Source organism: Dermacentor silvarum, chromosome 3 (assembly GCF_013339745.2).
Source record: "Dermacentor silvarum isolate Dsil-2018 chromosome 3, BIME_Dsil_1.4, whole genome shotgun sequence".
In the NCBI taxonomy this organism is placed as follows: Eukaryota; Metazoa; Arthropoda; class Arachnida; order Ixodida; family Ixodidae; genus Dermacentor; species Dermacentor silvarum.
The window spans coordinates 151304847-151327861 of NC_051156.1; the positions used below are offsets into that span (position 1 = coordinate 151304847).

Below are 23015 nucleotides of genomic sequence, written 5' to 3' on the forward strand. Positions count from 1 at the left end.
TGATATAAGAAAGTGATTAAAGAAACTGCGCATCTAATTTTCTCTGTAACGAGCAAATAAGGGTGGCATATACCAAAACTTCATTCTTTCTTTGAAGCAAAAATAAAGCAGTTGCGGCGCTTATTTAACAACCCTGGTTGGTTTGCTATACATGAAGACGCGATATACAGCGCGACTGTATGAGTGCAAGAAACCAATCAGATACCAGGGCAGGAGGGGGTCCGGAGACGGTACCTCAGAAACCAAGCGGTGAGATTTTCTGCAAAAGATAGTTGATAGACTACTACTGCAAAAGATCAAGCACCGCACTTCTAGATACGAAGTATCCGCAGTAGTAATAGTACTACCAGCTCCTTGGTTGTCTACGCTGACTACGCAGCATCCTGACCTCTCTCGAAGCTTCACAATGAGCCTCTTGCCAAACAATAAAGACAATAAAGCCTCTTGCCTCTGAGAAAGCATGGTTTTTGTAAGAACACGTTCGCCAGTCAGTGATTCGAAAACGCCGATTGCCTCGCCTGACGTACATGTGTTTTATTGTGCAGGTGAGCGCAACTCTGGGAACGACGTCGTGCTGCTCCTTCGATGCTCTGGCGGAGATTGGTCCACTCTGTCAAAAAGAAGGCATCTGGCTTCACGTGGACGCCGCCTACGCAGGAAGCGCTTTCATCTGCCCCGAGTTCCAGTACCTGCACAAGGGACTCGAGGTATGACACTGCGAAACACCGTCTCAGGGCCATCAACTGCGCATCTCTCTCAAACTGTTTTCGCCACTTATCGGAGGAAGAAGAAAAAAAATAAAAACTAAGAAAGCTTCGTTTCAAAACGGGGAGCGAAATGTAGCCTTGAAGATGCAGCTTTAATCCATACATCTGTTTTTTGCTAGCTATGTATGTATGCCATCGTACAAAAAGAAAATAATAGAAAAAGCTTGAACATATATGCTACAGTGAAACTAACAGCTCGTCACGTTCAAATGTTTCTTTTTTTCTGATTTTTACGTTGTTGTTTTTCTCTTCCAGTACGCGATGTCTTTCAACATAAACCCTAACAAATGGATGCTTGTGAACTTCGACTGCTCCCTGATGTGGTGAGTATCAGTGTAACCTTTCCTTAGTTTTTTATCGGTCAAAGATCGAGCTGGCCCAAGAAAAAATATAAAACAGACATTTATTTTACTTATAATTTTCTTTCTGGAAAGGCTTACATGTTGGATGAGCTGTTTTCGCGGTTGCTAAACCAAACCAAACCAACAAAAAAAGCACTGCATAATGGTACGGAAAGGCACAACACAAAACGAACACTATTGTAAAGAAGTGCAGAGCACCTGCATGGCAGCTGCTGCGGATACCAGGAGGAGGAGGATTGTTGCTTGCTGCAGGCAGGCTTAGCTTACAAAGTTACCACCATCAATTGCTCCACCCGAACACCACTTATCAAATGCAGTAGAGTCACATTAGATCTGGTAACACAACGAAATACCAGTGGCGGCTAATGGATTTGAATCGGAGCGCAATAGGCTTCTCATCATCCATCCACATCGGCCGCCACACTGCTCATCATTCACATCCAAGCTTTGTATATCCCGACGGAATTTCAGGAGAAGCAGAAGTGAATGTGCATGCACTGAGAAAGTAGGCGCACACGAAACTATCAGCATGTATAAAAGTGCGTGATTGCGCGGTTTGTCAACGCTGCCGATAAAAGAACAAAGCGGGATTATAGTGCAAATAATGGCTACTGCCTGCTGTTGCTGCTGCTTAGCGGTGTAATAATTGCCCGACGGGCTTCAGCCGAACGTGCCGGGCGTCAATACCTTTAACGTGTTACAAATTGTGCCTCTCTTACAGGGTAAAGGACAGGTTCAAGTTGACGCAAGCTTTGGTTGTTGACCCGCTGTACCTACAGCATAGCTATTCAGGTGAGCGTGAAGGGCTTTGGCGTATACACGCGTCTTTTGAACAAACAGCAGAGATCGCACGTGTAAAGCTTTACTCTTGAGTGGGTTTCTTTCGTACACAAGTATGCTTTTGGATACGTAAATGACACGTGCCTGTTGCTCTTCTTTTCAGATAAGGCAATTGATTACAGGGTGAGTCCGTTTTCGTTATCTCACCTCTTTTGATTCTATTAACACCTTTGTGAAACAGAGGGCAACACCCGAACAAAGCGTAGGCTCTTGAACGTACCATTATATTGCCTCTGCCGATAAAGCAGTGTTCGCGAGTAGGAAAAGGAGTGAGGCGGGGGGGGGGGGGGGGGGGTAATTAGAAGAGAGACTTTTGGTTTGCTACCCTACACTGGGGAGAAGTAAGGAGGGAAAGAATAGAGCAGAAAGAAGGCAAACGCGCGAAAATAGAAAAGAGCAAGTGTGCAACGCCCAGGCGTGTTAAAGTCTAACGAGCTACTCGGACGTAGAAACTTCAATAGTGCGTTGACCGACTCCTGTTGTGATGACCATACAGGCTGGCACTCCGGGATAGTCTGTTCTAGAAGCGGCCGGTCATCGAGCAAAGACAACGGCAAAGAACGTGTTCGATAGTTTCAAGCATTATGTATATATTATTTGCTCAATCAACGTTCTCTGCTCACAAATGTTAGTTATATTGCAGAGCAACATTTAATATGTCAATCGCGTCGGCTTTACACGTCCCAGTAGATTCAGTTTACATAATTGTCATGTCTATCCCTGTCGTGGATCTACTGAGTTGTAAACTTTGTTTCAGATTGCTTGAAACGTTTTGATTTTTGCCAATTCGTTTTCATAAAAAAAAGTGCGGACTTGAATAGAACTTTTTCGCTTACATAGATGAAGCGAATTTCATTAAATTGGTTTAACGGTGGCCGCTCGAGAGGATTTCTGCATTTCACGCTACTTAAAACAGGGAGGACCTGACGTAAAGCTTTCTTCGGGGAAGTGGGAGCTTTAGCCCGCCTTCTCACACTTATGCCAGTGTCTGCACGCACTCAGTGCTCCAAGGGCTAATCAGGATAATCAAACCTTATTAACCTTGTGCCATAAAGGAAGCGCCAACCTAATTTTATTTCTTTGCGTGCCAGCACTGGGGCATCCCCCTCAGTCGGAGGTTCCGGTCACTCAAACTATGGTTCGTAGTGAGGAGGTACGGCATCGCCGGACTACAGCACTACATCCGAGAGGTTCGCAGTCTTTTTTATTTATTATTTATTTATTTATTCATTCATTCATTTATTGATTGATTTATTGATTCTTCACAGCACGTTCGACTGGCAAAGAAATTTGAGCTGCTGGTGCGGAGCGACTCCCGGTTCGAAGTGGTTAGTCAAGTGATCTTCGGTCTCGTCTGCTTCCGGCTCAAGGTGAGAGTCTGGCTTTTGGAAAAGCGCACATGGACGTGCACGCTTTCTGAGCAGCCACTGTGCTGTTGTGAATGTTTTGTCTGTGCCCTATGTCTTCCTTTCGGGTACACTTTGCACCCTTTAGGTTCTGTCTTGTCCCTTAACGTTAGTCGTGATCTATCTAGCATTCATTGTCTTTAACGCTGTACGCTTCCGGTACTTTCTGGTAGCGAACGGCGAGCGCGTTCAGCGTGGCATAGCGTTCCTGACAGGAAAGAAGCGCGCACACATTGCTAAGCAAATGAACCTAACGCAAGATTGATTACGGTTATTGCTGGGGGACAAGATAAACTCCGAAAAGTGTCGAACTTTGCATAGTGGACCCTAGCTCTCTTCTTTTCCTGTACCATGTCTGCGCCCATTCCTTTGAGGCAAGTGCAAGCTTCCTTACAAAATTAAGTACACGTAGCCAATAGGTTGTCTGTGCCCATCATTAGACTATTTTACATACTACTTATACTTCTCCATTGTGTCCATCGATGAACTATACGCACTGTAAATAACAGTTGATCAAGCGTGCAAGAGCCGCCGTGGTGGCTTAGCGCCTATGGTGTTGCGCTGCTAAGCAAGAGGTCGCGGGATCGAATCCCGGCAGCGGCGGCCGCATTTTGATGGGGGCAAAATGCAAGAACGCCCTTGACCCGTGCATTGGGGCCACGTTGACCTGGTGGTCAAAATTAATTCGGAGTCCCCCACTACGGCGTGCCTGATAATCAAATTGTGGTTTTGGGCACTTAAAATTTCCCCAGAATTCAATTCAATTCAAGCGTGCAAGGCCTTAAATTATTAATTAATGCAGAGTTATGAAGTTTACAAAGGCGTGGACGTACATAAACTTAAAGTCTATAAGCTATCGTTCGGCAGTCTTGGGCTATGTACAATAAGTCTTTACAAATTGTGTACAGTCATTCTGCAGATTGGCAGTTAAAATAAAATTATCTAATGGTTGTTCCCCTTTCTAGAGGCGGCTGTCGGCCTGTATCGAAAAGTGTGTTCTCCCTCTGTTTCATAACCTTACAATACGAATCTGGCTCGCAGGGCTCGAACCAGCTGAACGAGAAGCTGTTGTCGAGCATCAACGCGTCGGGCAAGCTGCACATGGTGCCGGCGTCGCTCAACGACCGCTACGTGATCCGCTTCTGCGTGTGCGCGCCCAACGCGTGTGACGCGGACATCGTCTACGCCTGGCACATCGTGAGCCAGTTCACCACCGAGCTGCTGCAGCTGCTCGGCCACGAGACCGACAAGAAAGAAGAGGAGAAGGTGAGCGGCCGTCGTGTTTGATTGCCACGCTATCGGACGCACTCTAGCTGTCTTTCGGGGCTTCTGTGCGTGACTAACCACTTCGCCACCAAAAAAAAAAAAAAGAAATTCCTTTGCTAAATGCATCTCATTGGTGATTTGAATTTCCTTGCTCATCTTGTCTCTTTAGACATATTTTATTATCCTTGATTCAGAGCGACTCATCAGGAAAAAGATCGTTCTGCCTTACTTGCCTTTCATTGTTTTACAACTATTCTTATATTTTTAACAGCGGAGCTGTTTAAGCCGGGCGTAATGTAGCAACCGCGAACAGAAAATGTGGGCCGATCCTGGTGGTAGTGCAGAAAGGGTCCAAGCGCAATGGCACATATCCATGCGAACTGGCGAAGATGAGCCTGGCTAAGTCTAGATAAGCATGGTTGGGGCTACTTATAGCTTAGTGAGGCATCGATAGCCAATCAATAGCTAATCGATAATCGATCAATAATGAATAAATTCCGGAAAATGCTGGGGATGACTTGGTAGTGCTTAGCCTAGCCCAAAACCCAGGACTAGCTAGGTGCCCATCAGCTCCGATGTCTCTTTAGCATTGCGCCTCCAGTGCAAGCTGCGCAATTTTTTTTAATTCATCCCTATAATACAATCATAAAATCCACCCGACTCTTGGCCAATCCCCCTACGTGGGTAGGCGCCCACTGGCTTTAAGGTTATCATCGTCATCACGACTCTGGCGCAATGCTTCTCAAACTACCTATCGTCAAGAATGCATTGATAGACGCTTGGAGCTCGTCCGGAATGCCATCGAATACATTTTCTTAAACATGCTGAGAAAGCCTGACCTCGAACTGTTCTGTAACGATATACATGCCATAATAACGTGTTATAAATTTTGTACGCCGCTGTCAGTTCAAAACTACACAAAAAGGTGATCCGTATAGGTGACGATATTGCTTACTTCCAGAGTCGAGTTGAAGATTCTATAGTTGAGTTAAAGATTATTCGCGTTCGTTTGTATAGTTTGACATAGAGGTCAGGAACGCGGTATTGCTTAGCTTGAACAGACTGTCTTAGCAGACAGTCTGTTCGCTCTTTGTTATTTTTATTTATTCGATACTGCCGGCCAGAAAGCCCGAGCAGGAGGGAGAATAATTCAAAACACAGTAACAGTGTCAACACTTCGGAATGCCAAAATAGAAAAGCACGAAATAGGCAATGATTTCTGAGGCTCTGAGGCAATGTTCAGGCAAGCTATTTCAGTCAGTAATTGTACGGGGATATGCGGAATACTTGAGCAGGTTTGCCTTAGCAAAATGTGGAGTTAATGAAAGTGAGTGTGAGTGACGAGATTGTTGGGTTCACAGAGGTAGAACGTAAGGGGGCAATTACTTTTGCACACGGCACTGCGTTATACGCTCAGCTGTACTTCTCACCTAATTTTTTTTTCTGCAACTGACCACTGTTTGCGAAGACTTTCTTTGAAGACATATACCAGAAACGAGTAACCGAAATTTCCTATATCATCAAATAAAAAAATCGGTGAACCAAATCCGTTAACGATTTGTTAGCACTTTCCAATTAGTTATCTGGGCATAACGCTTCTGCCGATTAAAAAACGCCCCACTTTTGCGTAGTGCTTGTTCACAATATCGAACAGCCGTTTGCTTTAGCATGTCACTTTTCTTTTGCACTGCTCACTATTGCATAGGTTGAGCATAGCGAGCATGAATGTGGACGGGTCGTTTCAGGAGCCTCATCACACTGTGCTCGACACCACGTACGACAGCTACATCAGCTGCTCGGACAGGATGACGCATGGATGAAGTGGCCGGGCATGTGTGCGCCTAGCCTGACCACTACCACCCCACCTGCTCGCAAATGCGTGCTTCCTTGAATGCGCACGTGACTGGATCCCGCTTGTCTACTGCCCGGCAACTGCTCGACAATCTGCATGTTTGTGCTTTGCACCTGCCTGACTTCGTCACGCCTGCGTTGCATGGAATCCCCGTGATGCCATTTCCAGCAAATGTACTACATCGACGAAAGCATTCCTATGCTGGCGAGAACCGTAGGACTTGTTCCAGTGCATAATCCTGTCGTTGTCTAGCGTTCTGCGTGGTGATTGTGATTGCAGGCACGCGCGCTGAGTAAACTAGCTTGTCGTGAACCCTAGACTCGAAGCAGGCATCACCAGTAAACTGCGGTCTATAACGCTCGCAGCTCATGGGTTCGTCGTGATACTGGCCCTTCATGATGTATCACGCTCAAGCGTTGCCACGTGCATGTTAAATATTTTAACCACTTAAGGAAAGTGTTTTAACTGATCAATAACTCGAAGTACGCCACTGTAAAGCCAAAGAATGACATTGAAAAAGGAATATAGTTGTGTAGAGGTTCAGCCAAACGTCCTATAGTCTTAGATCAACATTTATATACGTTTTTTTTTCTCGCACAAGTGTAGCCCACTGTGAGCGTCACCGGTGCGAGCCTGATGCCCTGTCACGGAGGGGCAGTTGCGATACTTTAAGAAGTCTGAAACCAAAAGACACTTTAGGCACATTTTTGAATATCAGAGTAGACGATTATCCACAAATGCAACTCCGCCACAGGACATCCAGTTCTAGAGGGTGTAGATCAGTTGTAGATGCATCCATACTCTTCAAGCAGGGTAATGCCCGCAACCTGAGTTATTGTACGTGTTCTCGTTGCACAGAGAAGACTTGCTATTTCATATTGAGTGGAGTTCTTGGCAGACTAGCAAACGTATTTCTCTTCAGGTGTAAGCATGCCAAGTGTTTGTATACATTTTCGAAAAACTGTGCATGAACAGCTGGTCATTGCGCATGACATGCGAATACTTTGGCCTTGAAGCTCCAAGCATGAATGTCGTCAAATTCATCACGTATTTTTGTATCTTGACTTTTGTATGCATATGAATTGCCGAAAAAAATGCAAACGTGAACTTCAACTTTATGAATGTTGAATTGTAATCAGTCATTATTATACAGCGCAGATGGTTGCAAGTGTAGCTACATGAACTGTCCGAAAAGCAGTTTGTCTTTGGTGTCTCCATGAAACGCAAATGAGGTTCCTTCCACTGTTTATGACAGCATCAAGTGCGCTGTTAAAAAAAGCGAAACACCAACTATTCTTCAGTAGCCCTTGCTCAAGACTGCACAATGGTAACGGAAGCCTGACCGTCCGTCCAACTCGGGGATCATAAGGGAAAAAAATCAAAATGACAAACGCACGAAAGTTGTTCTTTACAATATAAAATCCAGCTGAATGTGATTCGCTCCTTGCTCTACCATTTATTCTTTCATTTTTGCTCCCCACCTTGTCGCATAGACTGGTGTTTTTTTGTCTACGTTATGCGCCGGAAGTGAAATAGCACAACATTGCGACACTATGTTCGCTGCATGCGGTATTTAGTGTTATCAAGTACGCCTTTGACAAGATTTCGTTAAGTTCGAAAAATAATATTTTTTTAACCTGTGTGCTAGCTGATATCAAAAGCAATAAACAAACGCTTAAGTGATGTGGTGTGTTAAAAGTGCACTAACGGTGAATTCGTCACCTTGCATAAAGGATGCTGTTGCATTCGTAAAGGAGTTGAACTCACGTTCTCGTGGTTAAGAGTGAGAACACAGCCTAGTGCAGGTGCCTTATCTGCAAAGCTTTCATTCCGCGGCCAAATTTTGAAACGATTCTCTTCACGTTTAATTCTTTTCGCGCTTCGTCGTGTGCTCGTGCGCTGTCATGCCACCATTATCACGTGTATCAGCCACTGGGCATGACACATATGAAATGACTGGAAGCGAATGGAAAGTATCCCTAAAAGATATGGCCCCTAGTTTGTTTGTTTTTTTTCTTTTTCTCCTGATTCTTTGCTATAGAGCACTTACACTTGCGGCGAAATGGCGTTCTGATGTCGGCGTTTTTTTTTTTTTTTTGGCATGCGAGTTGTGCATCAGTTAAAAATATATATCTATACCGCAGCAAACTCTACGTTGCGACAGTAGAAACATTGTGCTTAGACGTTTGTTGCCGTCCCTACCAACCAGAGTTCGCGATGTAACAGTGCAATTTGCTTTTATTTAACCTGACGTCCTGTCGTCGTGAGAATGTCTATTTTGTCTGCTTGTCTTACGGACAAGGCATTCTTCTCGAGAAGATAGGAAACGTCGGACTAACGACGTGATTTTTTTTTTTGTAGCACGCTACTAAGACATCGTCTGTTGATCGTTTTTAGCTGAGTGGACTACGTGTTGTTATTGTTTTTAGCACACACGATAGCTTTGAACCGAGATTTTGTTTCTTGTTTGTCGCCGTTGTCATGAACTGTCTCACCTTCGTTTTCCGTCTTGTTTTGTTCTTGTTTTTCATATCCACCTTTTTTTTTAGCGAAAAGCGAATGATACTAGATTATTCGTTTGCCTCGTACGAGCTATGCATGTATGGCTAATGCATGACTCTGTGTAGCGTAGCTAGGAGTATTTCACTAGTGCGTCACAAAGGCTTCTGAGGAACATCGATATATATACATACGCATAAAAGGCATACACATTGTTGTCTCATATTTAAAGTGATGTCAATACATTTGTACATATACTGTCAAGAGAAGAACTACTGTCTTTTATTCTCTGCGTGCGGTGTTGTGTTTTCTCGCGGTAGGAGCCAAGCTCTCTCACTTCACGACAGCTGAAAGAAAAGTACGCCTGATCCTGGAGCTCATCTGGAGGAAGCTCCAGACGGGCTCCTTCCCAACACCAATTCTGTATTCATACATTCATCCAGCAACATTTACGCCACAGTGCAAGCTGTGCAGAGCTCCCCGAGCCGACCTGTTCAATATACTGTGGGGCTGTCCGAATATACATATCCGCGGTAGTCCAAAGGGCTTGCAAATTACCATGACGCAGTCTGTGGGAGGCCACGCTGCTCAGCTCCTACCCAGATGAGCAGGTCTGGGTCGCGGGGCGGGCAGAGGCCGCCGCCAGGGAGCAGGGGATCCAGGCCGACTAACCGTCGTCGCCTCCCGCATCTGAAGAAACCACGAGCCTCTGGTTTCAAATAAATGTTTTGTCCTCCTCCTCCTGATCACAACAGTTTCCAAAGCACTGAAGTCACGAAAAGAGGACGTATCATCGCGGCTTCGGCACGCACCCGACCTGGGTGTCATGAATGCAATGCTGTGACTTATCCGCGGGGACGTTGGTGCACTGCAAGATTTAATTTTAGCGCGGATGAGAAAATGTTACTTTTTTTTTTCGCGGATTCTGTGCTCCTAGAACAGTTGTGGACAGGCTGTACCTGTAGTCGCCAGGAACGCCGAATTCGGATTAAATCTACGATCATTCGGGATTTCTGGATTCGAACCTGACATGATATGTAGTAAGTAGCCTTCGCCCCGCTAAGCATTTGGTTTCACTGAACACTTCAACGTAAAGCGTGTGTGTTAATTCAGCCACTATGGCCTCTTGAAGGCAGTTATTGTGTGTTCGCTATGATGTTGTACGACAGAATACGTACGACAATAAGCAAAAAAAAAAAGAAAACAAAAAAAACGTAGGAAAACACTCACCCGATTATAAATTCGAGAAATCTAGTTTGAAAAAGTGAAAATCTTGATGAGAACCGTCTGATGTGGTTATACTTGGAAACAGTACGCTGCATCTTGGAAACAGTACGGAAACCAACGCAGGAAGAATAAATGATCCCCTAATTCCGCCATAACCACCAGCACTATACATAAAGCAGCCGGGACTTTTTCGTTTCGTCACGGATGCCATTAACTGACACCACTCTTTCGTTCCCCTTTTTCCATTTCCCAGTGCATACTAGCAGGTTAGAGCGCGAAGGCTTGGTCTGACCTCTCTGCCTTTCTATTAGTAAATTCTTCTACTATATGCAAATAAATGACATTCCTCTCATGCCCATCTTAACCGTTTTCTTTTCTTGTACAATAAAAAAGCTGATGCGCTTGCATACTCAGCGCTCTGTCATCCTCCCAAAGTCCAGGCCCCAAAGAGTAATCAAGTTATACATCTGACATTCGAAATCACCTTGGCTAGCGTTGGAATCCACCACATATGCCCTGCGTAACCAAGAGATTTCATCGAGAGGAAGCCTCACTTCTATATTGAATAAGGACTGGATGTGCTAGTACACCGGCATGATTTTTTAAGACTGGGCGACTCAATATTCCCAACTGTACGGCATGCGACGAGAAATGAAACATCGAACACTTTCTGTGGTCGTGCCCGAAATTCCAAGAAGAAAGGGCCGCTCTCCTGGTGAAACTGCAGAAAAACTGCCTTCTGCATGCGTGCCTGCAACACCTTGGATTCCCCGAAGGATCAGTTATAGCTGCAAAGAAATTTCACGTCTCCTTATCGTATTCTTAAGGGTTTGATGGACATTTGTTGAAACACTGCTGTGATATTGTAAGAGACGCTCGGGCGGAGCAATTGCCGGCCTTGATCGCCAGGCTAAATCCGCCTATTGCTACAATCCCCCTCCACCTCACTAAGGCGACAAAGAGGCCCAATCTCTGACGACCGACCAACCAAGCGCCCCGCATGATATCGCAAACTGCATAGATATCACAGAAGGAGCAGTTCACGCTCGATAATGCATTATCGCACTTAACTGTTTCCCCGGGTAATCGAAGTACTGTCGTTCCTGACAACTATGAGAAATAGCGCAAAGTCGGCGCAACCTGGAGTTGGTGAAAAACAGAATAGGGGGCTTCGTAGTTTCTTGCGGATCTTGGCGACACCTAGGGCCCAATATTTCACGAAACATGTTATTTCTTCGCACAATTTGGAGGCGCCATACAGGCTCAAAATTTTTAACTTTTAACTAACTTAAACTTTTAAGACGCATGTACAGGTAAAAATATTGCTGCTCAAAAATGTGGTCAACTTACAGCAATGGTTCTATGACGACAGCATGGTTATTCTGGCACTTCCATCGCGTATATACAGACGCAGAATAAAGGGTAACCTACAGACATTCCTAAACATATGTGATATGTTTTATACATTACCTCGTTACTTAAACAAGCGTCTGTCGGTGTACCTTTCCACGTCCTGTTGGAGATGGATGCAACCGCGTGAAGAAACTTTCCTTGTTAAATTATTTCATCAAGGATGTACTTTTAACAGCGGAGCTGTTTAAGCCGGGCGTAATGTGTCTACTGAATCCAAAAATGTGGGCCGATCCTGGCGGCAGTGCAGAAAGAGTCCTAGCGCAATGGCACACACCCCTGTGAACTAGCGAAGCTGAGCCTGGCTAAGTCTAGCTAAGCATGGTTGGGACTACTTAAGCTTAGTCACTCATCGATAGCCAATCGATAGCCAATCACCAGCTAATCGATAATCGACAAATAACCAACAAATTCCGGGAAATTCTGGGGATGACTTGGTAGTGCTTAGCCTAGCCCAAATACATGGCCAATACCTTGTGATAGCCAATTGATAGCCAATCAATAGTTAATCGATTACCGATCAATAATCAATAAGTTCCGGAAAATGATGGGGATGACTTGGTAGTGCTTCGCTAGCCCAAAAGCCAGGACTAGCTAGGTGCTCATCAGCTCCGCTGTCTCTTAAGCATTGCGCCTTCAGTGCAAGCTACGCTAATTTTTTGTTTTGTTTTGGGAGAAGTTTGCCAGCACTAAGCAGTAGTAGGCCAGCATGTAGTCAAATGCGTGACGTCACACTGACGTCGTCTGCGCGGTGCATGGTTTGGCACATAATTAAAAGAAAAGGTAAGTTGGGCCTTCATTTCCTTTGCTGACAACCTTCTTTAGCCAAAGAAATGCAAAAAATATCTGAAAAAATGCCTTGCTAGTTTAAGCATGCTTAACCTATCCGGTTAATGCCATTTTCACGAGCTCGATTAAATGACGCTTCGGATATATCGTTGGTGCTCTTGGCTTTGCCAAATTTTGTTTTGATGGCCTGTTCGTTATAACCCATATTTTACAGCGAAGCTCTTAGCCTCTAGTTGGTGGGGATTTTCCGCGGCGGCGTGCTCACACAAAAATGTCGGCCGATGTCGAAGGCAGTGCACAGAAGCGGGAAGCGCACAGTGTGCGGCTTCTCCAAGAGGCATCACATGACGTTGGCAGGTGACATTATCACTTCATGAGGAGGTCATCGCGTGACGTCACGTTTGACGGGATGGCGTCATCAAATGATATCACCAGGCGATATCGTCACGTGACGATGTCGTTATCACGTAACGTAAGTTCGACGTGATGATGTCATCACGCGACGTTTGACGTGATGACGTAACCACGTTACGCTATCATGTCAAACGTGACGTCACCACTTGGTCCCATGGGTTTTGGTACCGTCATTGGCGGTACCAAAATCTGGTTAACGCCGGATTTTTCGCTTCATGGGCCATATGATGATTTCGCATTTATAAAGAATAACCTCCCTCAGCAGTTGAGACGGTATTCCACAGCTTCGCTGGACATCAACTTTTCGGATCCGGGATGGCGAGTCAAATTTTACAGCGTAAGCTGTTACGGGCTCATTCCAATAGCCTTTTCGGATGGCGATGTTGCCCGACGCCGCCGGTGTCCATCGCAGCCATCGCCAGGAATGAGAAAAAAATATACACAGTTCCTGCCGGATTCGAAGCCGGGCCCGCTGCGCCGGCTACTCCACCAGTGAGCCACGCCAGCGCTTGCTAGTTTGCAACAGAAGCATGCCCTATACACGCGTCCTAGCGAGTTAAAAAACCCGCGATGTGGGATAGGCGCCACGGTAGCGTCAATACGTGCACACTTTGCAATGCATTTGCATATATTACACCAGGTGGAACGCCGTTTAGCAGTTGCATACATAGGTACAAGGTAGATAAAGCAGGTTTGAGGAACAAAATGACTATTAAGGAGATGTATACAAAAATACTAGAATGAAGAACATGTATAGCATACCTGATTAAATCAAGCAGGTAGGTGACTGTTTGTCATCGTCCCGTTTCAAAGGGGGTGACAATAAATCATCATCATCATCATCATCATTAGTATCGTATCGTGCCCCTTGTCACGCGATGTGACATGCGCGCTGCCTAGCGTCAATACATACAAACTTCGCATCGCAGCTGCGTTGTTTTCCACCATGTGTCCCGACATGTCGCAGTTGCATGTAGCAGTTGCATGTTGCATTTAGCTGGACCTAGACCTGGTTAACTCAAGCAGGCTAGGTGACTGTTTGTCACCGGCCGGTTTCAAAGGGGATGCCAATAAATAATCAGCATCGTATCGTGCCACGGGTCAAGGGATGGGACATTGTGGCATCGAACTACCCGGTTCTTGGCCAATCCCCCAGAGTGGATATGTGCCACTAGCATACCCACTAGCACTGTACATCTACATGTGCGCCGCGTAGTCTCGATACCTGTGCAGTGTGCGACAGACTGTGGTTTGAGAACAAGTTGATGGTGATTGGTAACGTTCGAGATGTCGCGAAGCGTGAACGTGATGCGGTTTTGACAGCTACCCCAGTCTTTACTTAGCTATAGCTACTCGGTTTGGCTGAGCCGAGGGCGCGCTAATGGCCATCGATCATTTGGTGCGACAGGTGGTGGCTAACAAGCTACCCGCTGCGTTTCCGCGCCTGCGCAAGGAATCGAATAGGCAGTTAGTATGTTGAGTGCGCTAGGTATGGGAAGGCCGCGTGTAGTGCGTACGACCGAAGAACAGATCCGCTGGTAGATCACATTCACAAAGTGGAATAGCTGCGATGTTTCTTTTTTTTTTTACTTTTTTTTCTTGCTTACCCATGAAGTAACTTTAACATGACGGTTTAAAAGCGTACGCATTAAAAAAATGTCAAGGCACATCTTCTCTGAATAACACCACTCCTACACCAAAACAAAGCAGTGCCATGCGCAAGCCTCCTAACCACGCTCCGCTCATACATTAATTTCATGGGGAAAGGCGCCGTCGTGCTGAAGCAGGGGTCGTATTTCGCAAAGAGTGCTACCAAAGCTCATCAGCGTGGATTAAGGTTGGCACAAATTAGAGCAAAGTGGATTTCGGTGGATTACGATAGGTACAAATTAGAGTAAGGTGAATTAATTAAGATTGGTAGAAAGAGTGAGGTATGGTATGGTATGGAGAACTTTATTGAGTCCTGAAGGTCAACCCTGGGTTGACGCGGGCCGCTCCCACGTTGGGACTGTCAGGCCGAGCCCTTCAGCCACATCGCGGGCCTTCTGGACTGCCCGTAATTGGTCAGAGAGTGATTCACTTCGTAGCATTTGCCGCCACCATTCTTGTTCCTTGTCACAGTCTGCGAAGACCGCAGGGCACTGCCAAAGCATATGGTCAAGAGTAATGATGCCATTGCACTTATTACAATTGGTTTGAATTTCCCTCTCTGGATAGATCCTGTTAATAAAATATGGACTTGGGTATGTCCTTGTCTGTAGCAAACGTAATGTGACCGCTTGGGCTCTGCAAAGTTTACCGTGTGGCAATGGGTATTCCCGTCTGCTTAAATAATAATGTTTCGTGATTTCGTTATATGTTAATAATCGATCCCTGTGTTCCCCATGTGAAGTGTAAGCTGCTCGGTCTTGAAGAGCACGGCTAGAAAGTCCTCGTGCTGCTTCATTTGCCACCTCATTGAGGTTTCTCCGAGTTCCGTCCACCACCCCCAGATGTGCAGGAAACCAGCGAATTTCGATCCTCTCACTGTTGACCTTGTCTAGTAACTTGGTTGCTATCCGTGTCACATATCCGTTAGTAAAGTTGCGTATGGCTGTTCTAGAGTCACTGTAAATATGTGTCCACCAATTTGCCCGGATGGCTAAGGCGATGGCTACTTGTTATGCTACTGTTGGGTCCTTTGTATAGACGGTGATGGCATCCCGTATGTTACCTTGAGTGTCTACAACAACGGAGGTATATGCATCCTTATTTTTAACCCAGGCAGCGTCAACGAATACCGCCTGCTGCTTATGTTGATCTATGTCTTGAAGGAGTGCCTTGGCTCTTGCCTTCCGTCTCTCGAGGTTATGTGTCGGGTGCATGTTCCTAGGGAACGGGGTGGTCTTAATTTTTTCTCGTAGTCCCGCCGTAGTCCGTTTGTTGGTTTGGTTGTTACTTTCTACGCCTATTTCTTCAAGTAGCGCCCTTCCAGGTCGTGTCCTCATTAGTCTCTCTTGGTGGGCCACCTGTTGAGCCTCAGCTATCTCTTCTAGTGTGTTATGCAGCCCTAGGCGCAATAATCTATCACTGGCAGTGCTGATGGGAAGTCCTAGTGTAGCCTTTATAAGTAGTCTAATTAAAGCGTTTAGCTTGTTCTTATCAGCCTGTGTCCATTGTAGCATGCCTGCCACGTACGAGAAGTGGCAAAATGCGAATGCATGTACCAATCTTATGGCACTGTCTTCTCCTAGCCCCTTATGCTTATTTGTAATTCTACGCAGAAGTCTAATGACTTCTTCAGACTTCTTAGAGATATGTTGTATCATCCTGCGATTAGATCCATTCGCTTCCAGGAGAAGGCCTAGCACCCTAATAGTCTCCACCTGCCTGATTGGCTCTCCATTCTTGGCGTATATGTCAATGCGGGGTTCTTCCTCTGGGATATATCCTTTCGGCTTGCGCCCACGCTTACTGCTCCGCAGTACCAATAGTTCTGATTTTTTAGCAGAGCAGTTCAGTCCCATACCCTCAAGTATGGTTTCCACCACATAAATGCTTTCCTGTAGTTTGGTCTCTATTTGTCCCATATTACCTTCAGCACTCCAGATTGTTACATCATCTGCATATATTGCAAAGTGGATACCTTCAATCTGCGCGAGACCTCGAGCCACTTTTGACATTGCCAAATTAAATAACATGGGAGATAGGACAGACCCTTGTGGTGTCCCACGATTCCCAAGTTCCAGGCTTGTCGATTGGAGTTCGCCTAACCTGAGACAAGCAGAACGGCAACCGAGAAAGGCTTTGACTATATTGTGCAATCGCTTACCCAATCCCATCTCCGAGAGGATATCCAATATGGCCTTGTGTTTGATGCGATCAAAGGCTTTTCTACATCTAGGCCTAGGAGAGCTCTCGTATGTAGCGGGCTAGCAAGAATAAGGTGATGTTTGATTAAAAGCATTGCATCTTGAGTCGAAAGTCCAGGATGGAAACCGATCTGGTTATGCGGAAGAACATTTCTGTTCTCTACATACTTAGTCAGTCTATTAAGTATGACATGCTCCATGGTTTTGCCCAGACATGATGTTAACGATATGGGCCTTAGGTTATCTAGATTGAGTTGCTTGCCTGGTTTGGGAATAAGAATTGTGTTAGCAATTCGCCATTCCTTCGGATAATCACCGTTTTTCCAGAGTTCATTAAAATACTCAGTTAAATACGTTATAGAATCATCGTCCAGATTTTTCAAAAGCCTATTGGAAATGCCATCTGGACCAGCAGCGGATCTACTGTTGAGGTCGTACAGGGCTGCGCGAACTTCGCTTTCTGTGAACTCTTGATCCATAAGCTCACAGTCTTCCCCTGTATATTCAGGCTGGTCTGTACTCTCATTGCTATCCTTAAGTGGTAAATACTTAGCTGCGAGCCGATCAAGAATGGCCTCGTCCGTTGTGTCCTGACTCTCACGATGGACGAGTCGTGCTACTGCTGTTCTCCTATTAGATTTCGTGTCGTTCTCATGAAGCAAATGTCTAAGTAAGTTCCAATTTCCACCTCGTTTAATTCGACCATCTATGGTATTACAAAGCTCATCCCATTGTTGTTGCTGTAAATATCTGGCGTGTTCCTCAATCTCCCTATTCAACAATGCTATACGCTTCCTGAGTCTCCTGTTCAGCCGTTGCGTTTTCCATCTTTTTAACATAGATTGTTTGGCTTCAATCAAGTGTGCCAGCCTACTGTCATGATCCACCGTGAGGTGGATTTACTCTTTTCCTACCGTGGGGAAAATAGGTGTTTTCTGAATGTTACGGCAAATGGTTTTTTCTGACGGTACTACTGCACTCACTACTTAATGTAATACATAGACGGAAAGCAAAATGAATCGGCTTATCACGCATAAATGTTTTATTAACTAGGTTTATGTCATAAATAGGATATAAATTGTTAAAATCGAGATTGTGCGATAAAATTCAACAAAGCTTGTAAAGACACGCTTATCTACTAAGAACAAAATGTTACGAAAATTATGAGATATAGAAAATTTATTGCCGTCTATTAGGCACTATCTCCGAAAAAATCAAAATTTTTCTTTGAACAACTATTTCGCTACAAAAAATTTACTGCAAGCACTACAGTTGGGCGTGCCGGGCTGCGGCCGCCGACGTTCCGGGCTGATTTGCGTCGTCGTCGCTTTCAAACTCAAAGTCTGACGAAAAGTCGGCGTCCTCTGATTCGCTGCTACTCGTTGCTAGCCTGGATTAATGTTGGCACAAATTAAAGCAAGGTTGATTAAGGTGGATTGAGGTTGTTACAAATTAAAGCAAGGTGAATTAAGGTTGGTACAAACTAGAGCAATGGGGATTAAGGTAGAGCTGTGAAGGACGCGTGACAAAGCATGACGTCACGTATCATGGACGTAACCATGCAATTAATTAGAGAAGTCATGCTTTCGCATTCAAATCACGTAAGGATAACTAAGTGACTATAAATTCTGCACAGATAATTCCCTCGGCGAGGTAGATCGTAACGAAATAACGGTAAGTGAATCGTTACAAATTGCGGTTCAGAAACCGGTTTCCGGGTGACGAACCAGATAAGGCAGTGATGCAGACGCAGCAAATCAGCGTCGATCTTGTACACTATACACATTGCCGTCTTCGCAGGAGGCCAAGATATGCGAGGAGTCGGCGGACGAGGTGTTCGTGCTGGAGCGGAAGCAGCACAGCCTGCGCTACCGGCGCAGCTTCTTCGTGCGCATGGTGTCCGACCCGAAGCTGTACAACCCCAAGATCGTGCGCGCCCTGTCCGGCTCGACGAGCAGCGAACCGCAGCAGCGGGGCCAGCCCAGCGAGTCCTCGGGCGAGTCGCCCACGTACACGGGCGAAGTGGTCACCCCGCTCTAGGCGCCGCCGTCGCCCATGCCGCCAGCGCACCAGCACGCCTGCAGCCACCGCCGCGAGCGTCTTCGAACGAGCAGCTCCGCCGGAAACGCGTGTCACTGTCGTTCGCTGTGCTCGGAACAGCTCCCCGAGTAGAGAGCCCGAAGGGGATCGAGTGAGCATTGAGCGTAACGGGGGAGCATGCTACAAGTATTTGCGCTTCGTGTCTGCGCGTCTTACCATTTACGGAATACTGGACAGGTTGACGGATGCAAGCCATTGATCTGTACCATGTTCAGATCAGTGGGTACAACCTGAAGCATACACACTAGTATTGCAGCTGCTCTGGTTACGACATCTTGCAACGCATGTGTTCAACCTCAACACGAAATGTTTTTTCGGGTTGCCTGAGTGTTCTCGTTGAAGTAAAAAGAGCCCATTTATATATATATGCGTGGATATTACGTTCCTGCCAACGCCTTTATGTCAGCAGATAAGCAAACGGAGTCGGCCATGGCAGTAGACGTTATGCGTGCTCTGGTTGAATTCAGCGTCACAATGTGTCGCAGCCAGCGGCGCTGGTCGCGTCTGTGTCCCGGGTATTTGCAAACGGTAATACGTAAATGAATGGGCAAAATTTCATTAGTGTTTTAGCATAACGAATTAACGCGTGTTGTCGTAAACGTACATAGGAAGGCATAGACCGGAGCAAGGGTAAGGTGCGGCGTCTCGGTGACAATGACTGAATGCATTCCACTTTTCCGTGGCGAAAACATATCGGCAGCGAAAGGCTTATCATCGCGAATCTACTTTTGTACATTTTCTTTTTCAGTGAGAAGATCGATGGGACGAGAGAACTTTTTCCAGAGCGTTTTGGTTCATCGCGGCGTCAAATGATGCTGTGATCAAACAAACGCGCATGTCTACGCTATAGCACGTGGCTTCGCGATGCTATAAAGTAGCTAAAGCTTTGAGCCCCCATATTCACAAAAATTATCTTTCTTAAGTGCCTTCTGAAATTGTCCATCAGCGTGGCGGTCGTTTCATTATCAAGCCGATCGCTATGATGAACGGCGAGGGTCGGAATGCGTGAAAATGAGGAAGCCCTCTTACGAAAGAAGTTTTGTGAATACAGGCCCCAAGTTGCGATATGCGCTACGACCCTTTTATGCTTCAGCGCATCAGGCCTACAGAGGTCTCAGGTTCAGTAGCACATTCGGCACTTATAGATGGCGGAATTCGTTGGGATGGTGCTATGGACCACCGTGCTATGCACACATAGTCCTAATGGCTAATTTGCAGGTCGTGATTATAGGTCCCGTGTGCATAAAGAGAGGAAATTTTAAGGGTATACACGAACTGGGGCTGCTAAATGTTTTGCCTCATATTGAGCGTCCCATGTTGCAGACTACAGTCGCATAGCGGACGTATTGTATAGAAAGCGGATGCAGTAAATGTCGGTTGTCCAGTCACGACCAATGCATGCACACCGACGTGGCTTGTTCGTGAAGGTGTGGCAATTAATCGGGACCGTCCCCCTTGTGAACACCATGCACAGGGTGGACGCGCTGTCGTAACTGTGGGAGTGTGGCCATGGTATGAACCTTACAGATTGTAAGACTCGGGTTATTGCAGTAACTTCTCTAAGAATTGACGCCATCGCACATATTGGCCAATAAGGAGTCGCATAATGACACGTTCGCTACGTCAGTGACGTACAATGCTACGGCAATATCAGACTGTAGTCTGAGAGTATAAACTGCTCGCGGGTATCATAGCTAAAGGTGTGCGCGAGTACGCACACAAATGACGTCATACGTTGGAGAACAAAACGATGTGGCACGGACGCAGAGAAGATGGAACGTGTGTTACCACAGAGAAAGAGAGTATAGGGGCTCGTGCACGTTCGCTCGCAGAGACTCGCGTGTCAGTGCTTGCTACGAAATTTGCGCATGCTGACATATTTAGGACTGTATAATGAAAATAGCTTTCGGTTGCATCGAGAACGATACAATGGATGCGGTAATGAATGCGTCGAACTGGGACGCTCTCGTGTCGCTTATAACAAGCTTATAACAGAGCTTTAGCGCTCTTATAATACAACGTCAGCACTTACATGGTGTAACTGCTTCGGTGAAACGATGATATTTATGTCACTTTACTGTCGGCAAAAAAAAAAAGAAAATAAGGAGGGGGAGGAATAAACGTTTAATTTCGAAACAGTATCCCGGGTGGGATACTCTAGGTGGGAGGTCTCCTCATTCCAGGAACCCTCTGGCCTTCCCTGCCTCCTTGGCCCTGGCGACGAGGCGTCGTTGTTGTTTCAGGTCCTCGGAGACGAGTTGGTCATGGCCTCCCACGTTTCGATGAGGTCTTCGCTTTCTGGTCTGGCGTTACAGTCTTTTGGTGAGGGCGATGCGTCTGTGTTTAGGTGCCATGGGCACTCAAGGATCAAGTGCGCCAAGGTGTCCGGTACGCCGCCCGTTGGACAGAGATGTCCTTGTAGTGTCGGGTAGATTCTATGCATGGGTACGCTGAAACGACAAAGAAATTTCGGTGTGTTTCGTCCTGGTATATAATAGAGATAGGTAAATAGAACCAACCTTGAAGTTCCCTTTCCATCGATCACTCAAGCTGTTGCAAATTTGTCTTTATGGTTAAGCAATTTCATACTAGCGCGATCAACAAAGTCCTTAAACAAGAGCGTTATTCCTGCACTATTACAATACATTGGGATGCGGCCGTGGTGTGGGCAAATCTTTATCAGCCTAAACTTCGAACGACTCAGAAGGAAGTGCACGAAAACGGAGCTGCTGCATGCAACTTCAATGAGCGTGCACAGTCTTGTTAATGAATCTCGCGTAGCGCTAGGTATACGAGTGAAATATGATTAATCTTAGGCCATATGGCTTTGTGATTATTTCACTTCCAACTAATTTATTACGGGGAGCTGAAGAGATATTCAAGAAAACTGAGCTGGACATAGCCAGTGACCGCCCACTGTCTGCCTTTACGCGCGTCGTCCTAGTACAATAACCTAACGTTCGAGTTGCAAAAGAGCTTACAAGCGCGACGAAACTGAAGGAAATCGTGCGTTCTAATAGGACACTTTCTTTTGGCTGTTCCAGAACCATGTCCTCCTTGGGGATATCGAATGCTCACCCAATTCTGTTGGCCAGTGACCCTTTCCGTTACCGCCTATCGTACGTGTCCGCTGACCCGGATCAGGGGCGCGACATATACAGGGTGTTTCTGCGAACACTTTCAAAAATTCTTAGAGGTTGCCTGTGGCAGATAGCACAATTCTAGTTCATGAGCTGGTCTACTCGAAGAGGGGGACATTACTTCCACAAGAAATTGAAATGCATAATCGAATAATCAACAGAAATTAACTAATTTAGTTTTTAACTAATTACTTGATGGCCCATATTGCAATTTACAAATTGTAGCCGTGGAGTACCAAGGCGGATCCACTTGGAACGAATTCTCGGGATGACACCAGTTTCGAGATATTAATTCCCGAACTTTGCGGTGAAATGCATTGGCGTTCCAGTTAGTTTCTTAATAAAACGTCGCTTTATGCATTGAAGCGCAACATTAACTGGAACGCCAATGCATTTCTCCGGAAAGTTCGGGAATTAATATCTCCGAAACTGGTGTCATCCTGAGAAAAATTTCCAAGTGGATCCGCCTTGCGAACTCCACGGCTACAATTTGTAAATTGCAATATGGGGCCATCAGGTAATTAGTTAAAAACTTGATTAGTGAATTTTTCTTGATTAGTCAATTATGCATTTCAATTTTTTGTGCAAGTAATGTCCGCCTCTTCGAGTAGACCAGCTCATTATTTAGAATTGGGCTATCTGCCACAGGCAACCTTAAATAAATTTTGAAAGTGTTCGCTGAAAAACCCTGCATAATATATATATATATATATATATATATATATATATATATATATATATATATATATATATATATATATTGCTTTCCCAACGACTTGTAGCGCAAATATGCGAATGAAGAGAGAAACGTAAGTTTATCATTAGAGTACATCCACCCGAAGAAACTGTGGGCCGTTCTTAAGGTCTCTTCAGCTCTCCTTTAGGCTGGATTGACGCGACGGGCCGGATCCACAATTCAGTGGGTGCAACGAAAATGAGGTGCCACGAATCGCGTCGCTACGGCAGCCCGTCTGCGATGTGATTCGGCGGAACTAAGCTACGTCATATACTCATCCGCAGTACTGGTTCCGTCGTGTGGTTCCAGCTTTAACGCATCCTGACGGACCACCCGAGTGAGAGATTTAGTGGACG

The 23015-nt window shown here is 45.7% G+C and overlaps 1 protein-coding gene across 2 annotated transcripts in view; it reads left to right on the top strand.

Moving 5' to 3' along the window:
- LOC119445928 (aromatic-L-amino-acid decarboxylase-like) overlaps nucleotides 1–21983 on the top strand; it is a 141746-nt gene extending 119763 nt beyond the window's left edge. For both annotated transcript variants that reach the window (XM_037710233.2, XM_037710234.2), the window contains 8 exons: nucleotides 546–707; nucleotides 1023–1090; nucleotides 1851–1921; nucleotides 2073–2092; nucleotides 3061–3159; nucleotides 3238–3339; nucleotides 4417–4641; nucleotides 18484–21983. In XM_037710233.2, coding sequence (XP_037566161.1) covers nucleotides 546–707; nucleotides 1023–1090; nucleotides 1851–1921; nucleotides 2073–2092; nucleotides 3061–3159; nucleotides 3238–3339; nucleotides 4417–4641; nucleotides 18484–18723 — 987 coding nt within the window. In that variant the 3' untranslated portion in view covers nucleotides 18724–21983. The remainder of the gene's footprint in view (nucleotides 1–545; nucleotides 708–1022; nucleotides 1091–1850; nucleotides 1922–2072; nucleotides 2093–3060; nucleotides 3160–3237; nucleotides 3340–4416; nucleotides 4642–18483) is intronic.
- The last annotated feature ends 1032 nt before the right edge of the window (nucleotides 21984–23015 follow it).